Genomic DNA, 12,908 nt, shown 5'->3' on the forward strand with positions numbered 1-12,908 from the left:
CGAACTCCATGGCTTCTTCTCTCACTAGATTCTCCACAGCACTGTGTGCGGTGACAAGTATGTTTTTATGTTTTCTCTTATGTTTAAATAGAACCGATCAACAATATATGTATGTACACTATTCTGCAATATATTGTAACTTGTAAGTTTTTTTACTTAATTTCAAAGAATACAATATCATATTATTGTGATAACATCTACAATATCGGCTATTTATTACAAAACCCAACAGGGGTAGCCACACGATGCGACTTTCAGTCAAAGTATGTTTGCCATATTTATGTTGGTAATGACATGTATCTGTAAATTTTAATCATGATATAAAACATTAAAGGGTGGAATCACTGGATCAGCTTTAATTCATATATAGATGCTAGCTAGGATTAACTGTTTCTGAGTTTGACTTGAAGTCTCTAAATCCCTACAAGATTACCTAGAATGCAACGTTGTTAAGCTTAACTTATATTTCGAGTAAATATACTAAAAAAAAAAAGAGAAAAATGCCCGGATAGTCCCTGTGGTTTAGCCTTTTTTCACCTATAGTCCTCAACTTTCTAAAATTACCTGAATAGTCCCCAAGTTTTCAACTTTCGTTCCCGGATAGTCCCTGAAACAGATGGGGGTTAGTTTTTTGTGTTAAGTAGGTGTGAAATTACTAAAATACCCTTAATATAAAAAATAACTATTAAGTCATTAAAATAAATTAATTAGTATATTAAATCAGGTGGGGCCCACATGGTTAAAACCCATCTCTCTCTACAACCCTTCTCTCTCTACCAGATATGCACCATCAGCCACCATCTCCAGCCACCATCACCTGCCGAGCACTGACACACCACCATCACCACCCCACCATCGGACGACCACCTGCCATCACCACTGGCCCGCCATTATATTGTCGCATGATTCCATCTTCATCTTTAAAAGTCATTTATACTCCAATACCCATCTATTAAACTCAAGAAATTCAACAATAGATATGCTGTCCATTTTTGGCATAATCATCACTTTAGTTCACAGTTGCAAAGGTCTAAATCTACTTACAATTGACACAAGTCACAACCACCATCGCCCACCTACAAACCTGCAAATCGAACCAAACCGCCACTATCACCCACCTATGAACCTGCAAATCGAAGCCCTAATCGTACCTGGCAGAAAATCCCTTCGTCTCTACCTGGCAGAAAACCCCTTAGTCTCTACCGGTAGAAATCCCTAATCGAAGCCCTAATCGTACCTGCAAATCGAACCAATTCCGTCGTCTACACTCGATGGTCTGATTTCAGATATGTTTCAGAAGAGATGAGGGGTTAGAAGAGGGTGTAGGGTGGGTGGGGCTGGTCGGCTGGTGATTGTGATAGGTGGTGACGGTGAAGGGTGAATATGGTAGAGAAGGAAGAGAGAGAAGTAGTGTTAAGTGGTGGTTGTGGCAGGGGTGGTTGTGATGATGGTGGTAGTGGTTAGTGATGATGGCGGCGGTGGAGGTGGAGGTGACGATGGTGGTAGTGGTCAGTGATGATGGCGGCGGTGGAGGTGGAGGTGACGATGGTGGTGGTACCAGAGAGAGAGAGAGCAGGGATGAAGAGAAAGGGATAATATGTGGGTGTATATATTTTGTTTTATGATAAGGGTATTTTAGTAATTTCACACCCACTTAACACCAAAAACTAACCCCCATCCGTTTCAGGGACTATCCGGGAACAAAAATTGAAAACTTGAGGACTATTCAGGTAATTTTAGAAAGTTAGGGACTATAGGTGAAAAAAGGCGAAACCAAAGAGACTATCCGGGCATTTTTCTAAAAAAAAAAAAAAGAAGAATTACAATATTATGTTATATCTTTCTCTATCATTTTGATTCACATAGTGTTACATAGGCACGGATCAATTGATAGTCAAGAGCAATACAAACCATTTCTATATCTTTGTAGAAGTGAGTTTTACATGTATTACATCTATTTATACTACAACTTTCTAACTTAACTAACGGAATCTTTATAGGTAATACCAACTAACTATAACTTGTTGGTTTCAGGGTTGGCAAACACACACAAAACTCAAGTAATACACAAACTGTGTTCTCTTAATTCAGGGTCGGCTAAGCCCATGTGCAGAGTGGGCCTGTGCACAGGGCCCAAACCAGCATGGGGCCCAAAAAAAACGAAAATTTTGTATGTTCTTATATAGGCCCAGGTTTTAATGAATTGAAATAGGCCCAAATACAAACAATAAGGGCCGAAATCCCAGATGATTAAAAAAATTCACGCACGAACGAGGGAAAGTGGGATTTTGGAAACAAAAAGACGCTGATCACGTGTCACACCCCGACCACGTAGGACAACAAACCGTGGCGGAAACGTCGGGGAGTGTTGCAACAGAAGCTATTGTTTCACAACCATGGATACAAAATAGTTTCGTTTTATTGATAAAATTAAACATTACATTGTCTTAACACATAGAACAAACAAGTTTTATATCGTCTATCATAGTTGTTATGTCACTAAGGCCTTGTCCAGATCCTATGTGACGCATGCATCCTAGAAATCAATCAAGCATCAACACCTGAAACATATGTAAAAACTTAGTCAGCAAAGAAATGCTGGCGAGTACATAGGTTTTATAAGAGTATCGGAATCATGGCTCGTTTATATGTTGCAGTACTTTATTAGACTACAAGAGTCAAATACAACCTTGTTTTGAAAAATGTATTGCAACATAATTAACCAACTCAAATAAAGTTGATTATAGTTTATAAAATCTTGTAGCCATGCTTCTTAACCCCAAAAACATTTGTTTTAGAAAACCGACTTGTAAAATATCTTGTAAAAACTCGTTAAAAACTCGTATAGTTTATATCTCTTAGAAAAACATCGTTGTATGACATCATTTCAAAATCGTTTACCCAAGTGAACTAAATAACGCCACGATATGTAATATGATAAAAACACTTATATATAGGAAGTACCAGCGGCGTATCCACCATGTTTTCATCACATTACACCCGTCCCGTTATCTAAACACTAACCAAAAACCAATCGTTTACCCAAATCGTTTAAGTTGTTAAAATCGTTTCGAAATCGTTAACTCGTTTAAAATCGTTTAAATCATCCTCGTTTTAATTTGTGAAAAACTATTTATGGTCGTCTTGCTAACAACATTCAAACCTTCGTGACTCGATCACCTTGCTTCTCGCTTCTCGAATTAACAAACCACCAAAGGGTAAGTTAACAAACATCAGATTCAGTCGCTACCCACAACCCCCACACATAACCATGGGTGTAGTAAAGTAACGGGATTTGTCAGATCCTATGGTACCATAACCTAATACTGGTCGGTTGGGCCAAAATTAATGAATGTCATTTGTTATGTAACTACAACCATCAAGTTTTGTTCACATTATTGAAATCGTTATTAGTTTTGTAAAAATCGTTTTAATCGTTTTTGAAACCATCGTTTAAACCTTGAAAACATTTTGTACATATGAATCACCCCAAAACATTTAAAAACAGTAAAATAGGGGAACTATGTACTCACATGAAGTGCAAAGTATCCTCAATCAATAGAACTCAAGCAAACTCAAGCAAACCAGAGAAATCAAGTAGCACCTAGTAATCGAACCACTAGTCAAACAATAGACGCCTAAATCGGACGATTGGATAGAATGAGGTCTTGTAAACCAAATGAGTGTTGGAACTCATGTGATATGGTTTAACAAAGCCTACATCCGAAATTGAAACCTAACCTAAGTGCTATCGACCCATCGTGACCCATTAAGGTAGCTTACGCTACTTTAACGCGTCGTGCGCGCAAAAGCGCGTTCGAGACGTCTAACTAGTCCTATGACAAGTATTATATGCCTCTTTATGTTTAAATATGTTACATAATCAGTTACGTGACAAAAGTTTAGGTTACACACGCTTAATCACCAATTATGTATGAAAAGGGTATTTTGGTAATTTACCTAAGGCATATAAACTACTTATCATGCGACTAATTAAACCTAACTGACCGTAAGGTATAACCTTGGAAGGTTATTCCCTATACAACTATAGTCACTAAGTATGTTTGGTCGGATCCTAATGATCGACCAAACGGGTCGTGTTCGAAAGTCTAAGCGGGTGTTTAGTCTGCTTGACTTACGACTCTACACAAGCACTAATCTAAAAAGTGACGAGCTAAACATGTCGAAACATGTTTAGTTAAGTTAGAAAACAGGTTTTGATATCAAAACAAACGGTTTTGATACCATAGAGTAGTTTGGTTACAAAATACGCGAGAATACGCATTTTGGCCGAAACTACGACTCGTCACTGAGCCTAGATAACGTGGTAATCAGTAGGTATAGTCATTAGGGACTATAACCATCATGATTACGCTCACGTTATGAAGTTCAAACGAACTCCGCGTTGACCATAAACTGGTCAAAGTAGAAAGTCAAACGCAGTTTGACTTTAACGATAAAAACGAATGAAAAGAACGAAAGAATACTTACAAAAGGTCCCCGCAAGCTCTTGATCTGATTTACTCTCAGGTATGAAGCATAAACTTCAACTTAGAGAGCCAAAATCAGATTCAAGTGTGCTTTGGGAAGAAAGTGAGGGTGGGTATTTATAGATTTCCTTGAACCGTTAAGATCGTTCGTCGAAAAACGTGATTTAATCTCAACCGTACACATGTGCCCATGGTTTTGTAATACCATGGGCACCCCTAGAATGGCACATAGTATTTTATAAACCATTAAATACCAGCCCATGGTTTTGCAAAACCATGGGTTAAAACCATCAAACCTTCAAAATTGGACTAGGTTCATTGAATCTAGTCAGAAATTTCAAAAATGGTCCCTGCACTTGTAAAACTTGATTTTTTTTTGCACTTTTAAGTCTCTTTAACCCCATTTCAAGGCTCTAAAATAAAGTTAAACTATAGGGATCTTAAAATATGCTCAAAACATCTCGGATGTCGGTTCGTTTGGTCGTACGGTTGTGTTGTTCGGTTAATTATGGCGGAAATCGTAATGAACGCAAAAACGATCCAAATTACGCGACGAATGGAATTTTATCATGCCAATCATTAAAATAAAATATTTTAATGATTACATAAATTTTTGGATGTCCAGATATATTCAGGACGTAAGATATGCGCAAAAATGCAAACTTATGCACTTTTGACGCTTTTAGTCTCTATTGATCAAATACGTTCATTTAAGCATACCGAACCCCTCAAAGCCTATTTCTAAGATATGTATAGGATATTTAGGGTATGTTTAACTTATGATCAAGTTCCGGAACGTTCGTTACTATACAAATCGGTATAGTTTCGCAGTTTGGCACAAATAGTCCCTGCGATCGAACAAACTTGATTTCAACACACCAAACCATCCAAAACTTATTTCTAAGTTATGTGGAGGTTATTTAAGGTATGTTAAGCCTATTTCACTATTCCGGAGTGTTTGTTGCATTAAACTGGTTATATTTACGCATCAGTGCGTGTATAACCTTCCAGAAAGCGATTTAGAGCTTGAAATCGGAATCTAATTAAATTGCAAAATCACCAAACACAAAAACTCACATAATAACACAAAAACACATATAATAACACCAAAGCACATTGTTTTATTGATAACCAACATTGTTTTATATTGAACCACGACTACAGAACACAGTTGTCACATCACGCAGAGCCGCAGAGGAGACAAAAGGTCGAGGTTAATCCGGTCAATCGTATTGCACGCACAGGAGTCAGGAGACAAGGATTTCGGAATCGAATCGGTCAATCGGATTATCGGAGTATATCAGTAGCAAATCGCAATTATCATCAGTCTGAGGTATGTTAATATCAGTCGAAAATTCATATGTTTTTTGTGATTTTGTCTTTTTGATTTCGTTTTTTGATTGAATCAATGAATGTATTTTTCTTTTTGATTTCATAATATCAGTCGATTCGATTTCATATGAATGTTTTCATTGAATGTTTTTATTGAATGAATGTCTTTTTGATTGAAATATTGAATGAAATCATGAATGTTATTTGTTAATATTGAATGAATGTATAATTTTTGTTAAATGATGTCTTGTGAATGTGATTGAAATTTTGAATGAATGTTTTTTTTTGTTAATATTTAGAAATTATGACTCCCGTTCCTAAATACAAATACCCATCCGGCCATCAAAAACGTAAGAAGAGGAAGCTAGAGGAAGAGAAAAGAAAGGCGGACGACGTAAAACAAAACCGAATAAACAAGTTTTTTTCAAAAGAAACTCAAAATTCTAGTTCTAGCTTGGGTGACGATAATGTGGGTCAAGAAGCTAATGTGGGCGAAGACAATGTGACCGTAGGTGAAGAAGGTAATGTGGGCGAAGACAATGTGACCGTAGGTGAAGACAACGTGAACGTAGGTGAAGATAATGTTAATGATACCGTAGATGAAGATGATGTTAATCCGGTTCCGGATATTGATATTTTTGATCCTAGAAATTGGGGTGGGCTTAGTAATGACATGATTAAAGAGTTGGTTACAAAAGGTCCAAAAAGAGATATGGATGTTAAGGCCCCCGTGCATAAATTTGGAAGACATTTTTCTAATACCATGTACACTAGAATTCTATCAAATAGGGAGACGTGTGATAGAGAATGGCTAGTGTATTCGAAAAAACTTGACAAACTCTTTTGTTTTTGTTGTAAATTTTTTAGAAAGGGGCATCCGAAAGGTGGGTTGGATGATGAGGGTTATAAGGATTGGAGACATGCTAGTGGTAGACTTAAAAAACATGAAGTTGGTTTAGAACATTTCAAGAATATGAATGAATGGTTTGAATTGCGTCAAAGGTTGAAATGCAAAGAAACAATTGACAAAGTGGCATATGAGCAATTTAAAAAAGAAAAAGATTATTGGAAACAAGTCATTATACGGATTGTGGGGCTTGTGAAATTTCTTGCAAAATATGGCTTAGCTTTTCGTGGGACAAATGAGAAGTTGTATCAAAAAGGCATTGGAAACTTTTTGGGTTTGGTTGAAATGTTGGAAGAGTTTGACCCGATTATGAAAGAACATGTGCGCCATGTTTTGAATGAGGAGTGTCATGTACACTTTCTTGGCCACAATATTCAAAACGAGTTGATACAATTATTAGGGGATAAAGTTAGAATCGAAATCATCAAGAAGGTTAAGCAAGCAAAGTATTACTCCATCATTCTCGATTGCACGCCTGATACAAGTCACCAAGAGCAAATGTCCATAATTGTGAGGTACGTGAATTTTAACTCTAGTTCTATGACCGTTGAGGAATCATTTTTAGGTTTTTTGGTTGTTAATGATACCACGGGATTAGGACTTTTTGAAGTTACATGTAAGGAATTAGAGTCGCTTGGTCTTGATATTGGTGATATTGGTGATATGCGTGGTCAAGGCTACGATAATGGGGCAAACATGAGAGGAAAAAACAAAGGAGTTCAAACTAGATTTTTAGAAAAAAAATCCTAGAGCTTTCTATAGGGCTTGTGGTTGTCATAGTCTAAATCTAGCATTGTGTGACATGGCTAACACAATTACTAAGTCTAAAGAATTTTTTGGAACAATACAACGGTTATATACTATCTTTGCCCATTCTATTAATAGGTGGCAAATTTTGAAAGACAATCTTAAAGGATTAACTCTTAAATCATTGTCTACTACTCGTTGGGAAAGTCGTATAGATAGTATTAAGCCTATAAAAAATCAACTTGGAGATGTAAGAAAAGCTTTACGAGAAGTTAGGGAGACGGATAGAAATGCTAAAATCATAAGTGAAGCTAAATCATTAGAAGAGTATGAACTTAGTGATTTTGAATTTTTGGCACAAATTGTCACATGGTTTGAATTATTATCAAAGGTGAATGTGGTGAGCAAACGGTTGCAATCAAAAGATGTTGTTCTTGATGTTGCTATTGATGATGTGGACAAATTAATTAAATATTCTAAGAATTATAGAGAAGTGGGGTTCTCTAAGGCGCTTGATGAAGCTAGAGAAATTGCAAATGAAATAGGTGTTAATGGGGAATTCCGTCAAAAACGTGTGATATATAGGAAAAAACAATTTGATGAATCATCAAGTGTAGAAGAAGTAACATTTTCACCCGAGGAGGATTTTAGAGTAAATTATTTTTTATGTATTTTTTATCAAGCTATTTTTTCACTTGAAACAAGATTTGAACAATACCAAAAGTTCGAAAAAATATTTGGGTTTTTGTTTCCAAAAAAGTTGAAGACTCTAAATGAAGCCAAGCTTAAGGAGTGTTGTCATCGCCTTCAAGATGCATTGAAGTATGAAGGAGAGTCCGATATTGATGCTAAATAATTGTATACGGAGTTGAACTTGATTAAGACATTTTTACCGAGACACATTGACAACCTTTTGATGTTTTAGACTATATCTTCCAACGCAGTACAACTTATCCTAATGCTATAAATGCATATAAAGTGTTGTTGACTATTCCGGTAACCGTGGCAACGGCAGAAAGAAGTTTCTCAAAGTTGAAGTTGTTGAACACCTGTTTACGTTCTACAATGTCACAAGAAAGGGTAAACGGGTTGGCGACAATTTCTATTGAAAGTGAAATATTAGATACTATGGATTATAAGGAGTTGATCGAGAGCTTTTCTTCAAAAAACGCTAGAAGAACCACACTTTTCGCTTAGCAAGTACGTTCTATAACTTGATATTTTTGCTACATTATTTTTGTTAATTTGTTTTATCTATTTGATAACAATTATCGTAGTATTTTGGGTTATTTGATTGAATGATTTATGAATTTATATTATATGAAGATTTGCGAATAGGGCCCAAATTTTTTTTCTCGAACAGGGCCAAAAAATTTTTTGTGATTTTCGGAGACGGCCCTGTCTTAATTTGATCGAATCAAAGGTTACAAGAGTTGAATAAAAAACTATATCTAAACATGCTTATATAGGAAATAAAAACAATATAAAACACCCCACGTAACATGGTTCATCATATCCCATGTGCCATATCCCCATGATCACCTATTTACTCGGTCAACCCTAGACTAAATCTTCATTAACCAACAATCTCTCACAACCGTTTGACCTATTAACATGTTGATCCGGTTCCAATCCAACCCGTTTTACAAACCGTAACCCGTGAACCAAACCCGATTAACCCAACAATCACCCCCTTAATCGGTTTGTTCACACCACTCGTTCACGACACCCGAATCACCGTCTCCTCTCGAATCATCTTGACTTCTACCGGACTCCCGACCTCAACCACGGTCACGCCCAAAGCCTTCGATTAACTCGACCTATCCTGGACACCCCGGTCTTCACCTCGACCACGTCCAAAGTCGTCTTCTACTCAACCTATCCCGGACCACTGACCTCTCCTCGGTCACGTCGAAGGCCATCTCGGATCGTGATTTCACTATTCTGTCAAACTCTTCCTTGACAAGCACCACTTGCGTATCAACCACCAATTAGACCCCTACCACCTGTACCGTCTTCGAGTCGCTAAACGAATATCTCAGCCACCCCGCTGTTTCGTTTCTACCGCGATACACCCGTTGGTTTTTCTACCCAAAGAATTCTGCACCCCTTGCAATTCTTCTCCTAGGCTAGAAAGAGTATCCGACAACTAAAATACACGATCTCTTCTTCGTTCTTCGATCAAAAAACTGGGTTAACAAGCCCGCTGATTTGGCCTAATCACAACTCGTCTCTGCTACCCTCTTGACCCACTAGAACTGAAACCTTTATTTTTCCTACTCAATCAATCGTGTTGTTCACCCTATCTTGAAAACCTACACCTGAATCGATTGCACCCCCTGGTTCACTTACCATTGCCTTTGATAATCCTAACAACCACGGATCTTCAGTATTCATCATTGGTTAACACCTTCGTTCTAAACGGCACTTCCTCGCGACAACGGCCGAATCGTAACACCTCTTTCTCTCTGTGTTCTACTGTTTGTTGATCTCCCGTGTTATGTGTGTAGTAACACCCCCTATTTCTGATTCGAATCAGTAGCCAAAGCCTGTGATTGTCGACCCACCTACGGTTCCGCTGCGATGGCAGCCCGCACCCGAAGGCTTCTCCTCCCTACCGAACGGTCGACTCTCAAAACGACCCTCATTTAACCTTCGTTTAACCTTCGCTCTGATACCAATTGTTGGTTTCAGGTGTCACGGCCCCCGACCCGGTTTGACCCGTTTCAGGAGCCGCGGGACAGGAATCCCGTGGTATTTAATTTAGGCGACAGCGGAAGTCTTTTTAAAACAGGATCTTTCAATAATTTAAACTGCTCGTTTCATAACTTAGGGATAAATTCCCGTATTTTACAATAATGTGATTTTCCAGGGAAATCTTTATTTTCAAAACAGGTTCATTTTATTTATTTACATTGAGCCACTTTTCTAAGCTGGGAGTGCTCCGTGGCACTTTCCTTTGCTCACACCAGATCACCTGAAACATGTTTGAAAAAGGTTTTGTCAGCGGGAAATACTGAGTGAATCATTCAGTTTACTAAAACGACTCGTTTGTTATAATTTACAGTATTAAGGGGAATTACAATGTTTCTGATATCAAACCAACTACCCACAGTACTTGTCACTCGACTACCCATTGGCTGTCTCGTTGTCCAAATGGTGTCTGTGACTGTGGTCAGATCACCCCTTGGCTAACTCGTTGTCCAAGTGTGACGGGAAAATAAGTAATGTATACAAAACCCCACATACCGGCTGTAATTTGGTGATTACATAGACTTAATCCCTGTTAATTATAACCTTGAAAATAACTTTGGAAAATAATTTGGAGTTTTGTAAAACAGTTGATAAAAAGAGAATGACTCACATTGCAGATTTATGAGCAGAGTATAAGCTTTACTGATTAGCCTTCTAACCTAATTTAAATAACAATGCACACACAAACGGGATTAGTAACTAATTCAGTAGTTTCGTCAATTCACGAGATTAAACCCTCACAACTATTATCAAGTGCGATACTTAACCAACGCAGTGTTGCAGTTGCCCCTTCATTACCTGCAAATTCTGCGGGTTTACAGGCAAGAAATTCTTTGTAAGTGCAACTAGGTGTTGCAGCTTTCATTCTTTTTTGGAGTGGGGCCTGTTGCGGATCATGATTGTCATGATTGTCGCCTCCATTTATGCTTTTACTGCCGTTATCTTCCGGAGTACGTTTACTAGGAATTAATTGTTGTGGTTCGGCAGGTTTTTGAACAGCAGCCACAATTTCTGGAATAACATTGGCTATCCCTCGAGCAATAAAGTTCTCAATATCTTGTCTAGTTATATATTGATCTTCCTGATTTTGCTCAGACTGATTTACTTCATTAATTGGTTCACTATTAGCGTTTTCCATCTGCTAATTAGTAGGAATTATTAGTGTCTAATTATTGATAACAAAATCACAGATAAACACATAAATCATTATAACATGTAAGCATAGCCAAAATTGTCGATGCCTCGACTTTTTGTTTTGTTTTATATATTATACCTGCTTCAATACACACTGTTTATCTTACATTGTTTTATTGCCCATTTTACGGAGTCAGTTTTACTATATTAGTTATAATACAAACAAACTTCTCCAATCCCCTCCTATCTTTTGGTTCACTGGCAGTTTCAGTAACGACGCTCCCTCTCGTCGTATTTCCAGGAGATTTGTTCCCCCATTTCCTGGATCCTATTCCCGGTGCCTATCAGTTCTTCACCAAACTGACGCAGTTCAGCTAAATTTTCATAGCTCATTGGTGGATTAGGGATAGGTTCTGGATCAAATTGTGGGAGAAAACTATAGAGACTATTGACTATATTTTGGAATTGCCAGTCATTGGTCCACCATTCCTCCATTTGGCCTAACGGTCGTGTGTGGACTAGTGGGTCTGGAATAGCTGGTTCTAGGTTTATTGGGAATTGGGCTGTAACAGGGTAAGAGAAGAGATTATCGTTGATATGCTCTAGTATATCACAATTATCCAGTAGACGGTCTATTTCGTCCTGGAATGTGATTTCCTCAGGCTGTTTAGAGCTTTCTCCGATCTCTATTCCCTTTTGCTTTAGGTCTATCCCTATTTCTGTCCCTGCTGGTTTGGAACTTTCTCCGGTTTCTATTTCCTTTCCCTTGCTCACACTTACAGGATTTTCTATTTTAGGAAGTCTCCTAGGTTTCCTTCTGCGCACTTTCCTCCATCCTACATATCTTCTTCTCTTTTTAGGTTTTGCTTTTTCCAGCGGTGGAGGTTGGAATTCCAGCGGTTCCTCTATGTCAGCAATGTAACCAGTAAAGTTGTGGGAGACTTCAATTGGCACTGGATAGAGGTTGAGATTCTGAAATGCTTTCGTCATCTCATTCATGCTGAGCAGCATATATGCAAAATGCACAAAATGCTAAGTAAAACTTTGGAACAAAGTTTAACAAATAAACATTTTTATTGCACATTTAATTTGTACAACATAACAGGAAAGAGAACACACTCAGATTTATTTATTTATTTACTGGGAAGTGTTGTTACTAAACTTAGGGTTTTAAAGGTTTGCATGTTCTGCTACAGTATCTAGCATATACATGTTTGCCCATTTTTCATCTAAATTGTCTAATTCCTGGACTTCTGGATTAAACCTCACTCTCTTGGCTTGGGGTTTCTTTTTCTCTTGACCCTTTCTAAGCATTGAATTCCTTTTCTCCGGGGTAAGAGGGTTTTCATAATTTGCCTTACGGACAAAGATTCCTTCTTCTAAATTGGTGGGAGATTTGGAGGAAGAGGTTCCTGGTTCTTTAGGTGTACTATCCAATTTGTGGTAGATAGCAGAAATCTTTTGTTTACCCATACTGTAATTTTAACAATTAGTCAGTTAATGCACACATATTCACAGAATGGCAATTAGAATTTTCCTAAGTA

The 12,908-nt window shown here is 37.7% G+C and overlaps 1 protein-coding gene across 1 annotated transcript; it reads left to right on the forward strand.

Moving 5' to 3' along the window:
* Positions 1 to 6,495: 6,495 nt before the first annotated feature.
* LOC110925229 (zinc finger MYM-type protein 1-like) lies at positions 6,496 to 7,479 on the forward strand. Its single transcript, XM_022169195.1, has 2 exons — positions 6,496 to 6,587; positions 6,690 to 7,479. Exons 1-2 carry the CDS (start codon positions 6,496 to 6,498, stop codon positions 7,477 to 7,479), a joined length of 882 nt encoding a protein of 293 aa, XP_022024887.1.
* Positions 7,480 to 12,908: the final 5,429 nt, after the last annotated feature.

Source organism: Helianthus annuus, chromosome 17, assembly GCF_002127325.2.
Source record: "Helianthus annuus cultivar XRQ/B chromosome 17, HanXRQr2.0-SUNRISE, whole genome shotgun sequence".
NCBI classification, from domain to species: Eukaryota; Viridiplantae; Streptophyta; class Magnoliopsida; order Asterales; family Asteraceae; genus Helianthus; species Helianthus annuus.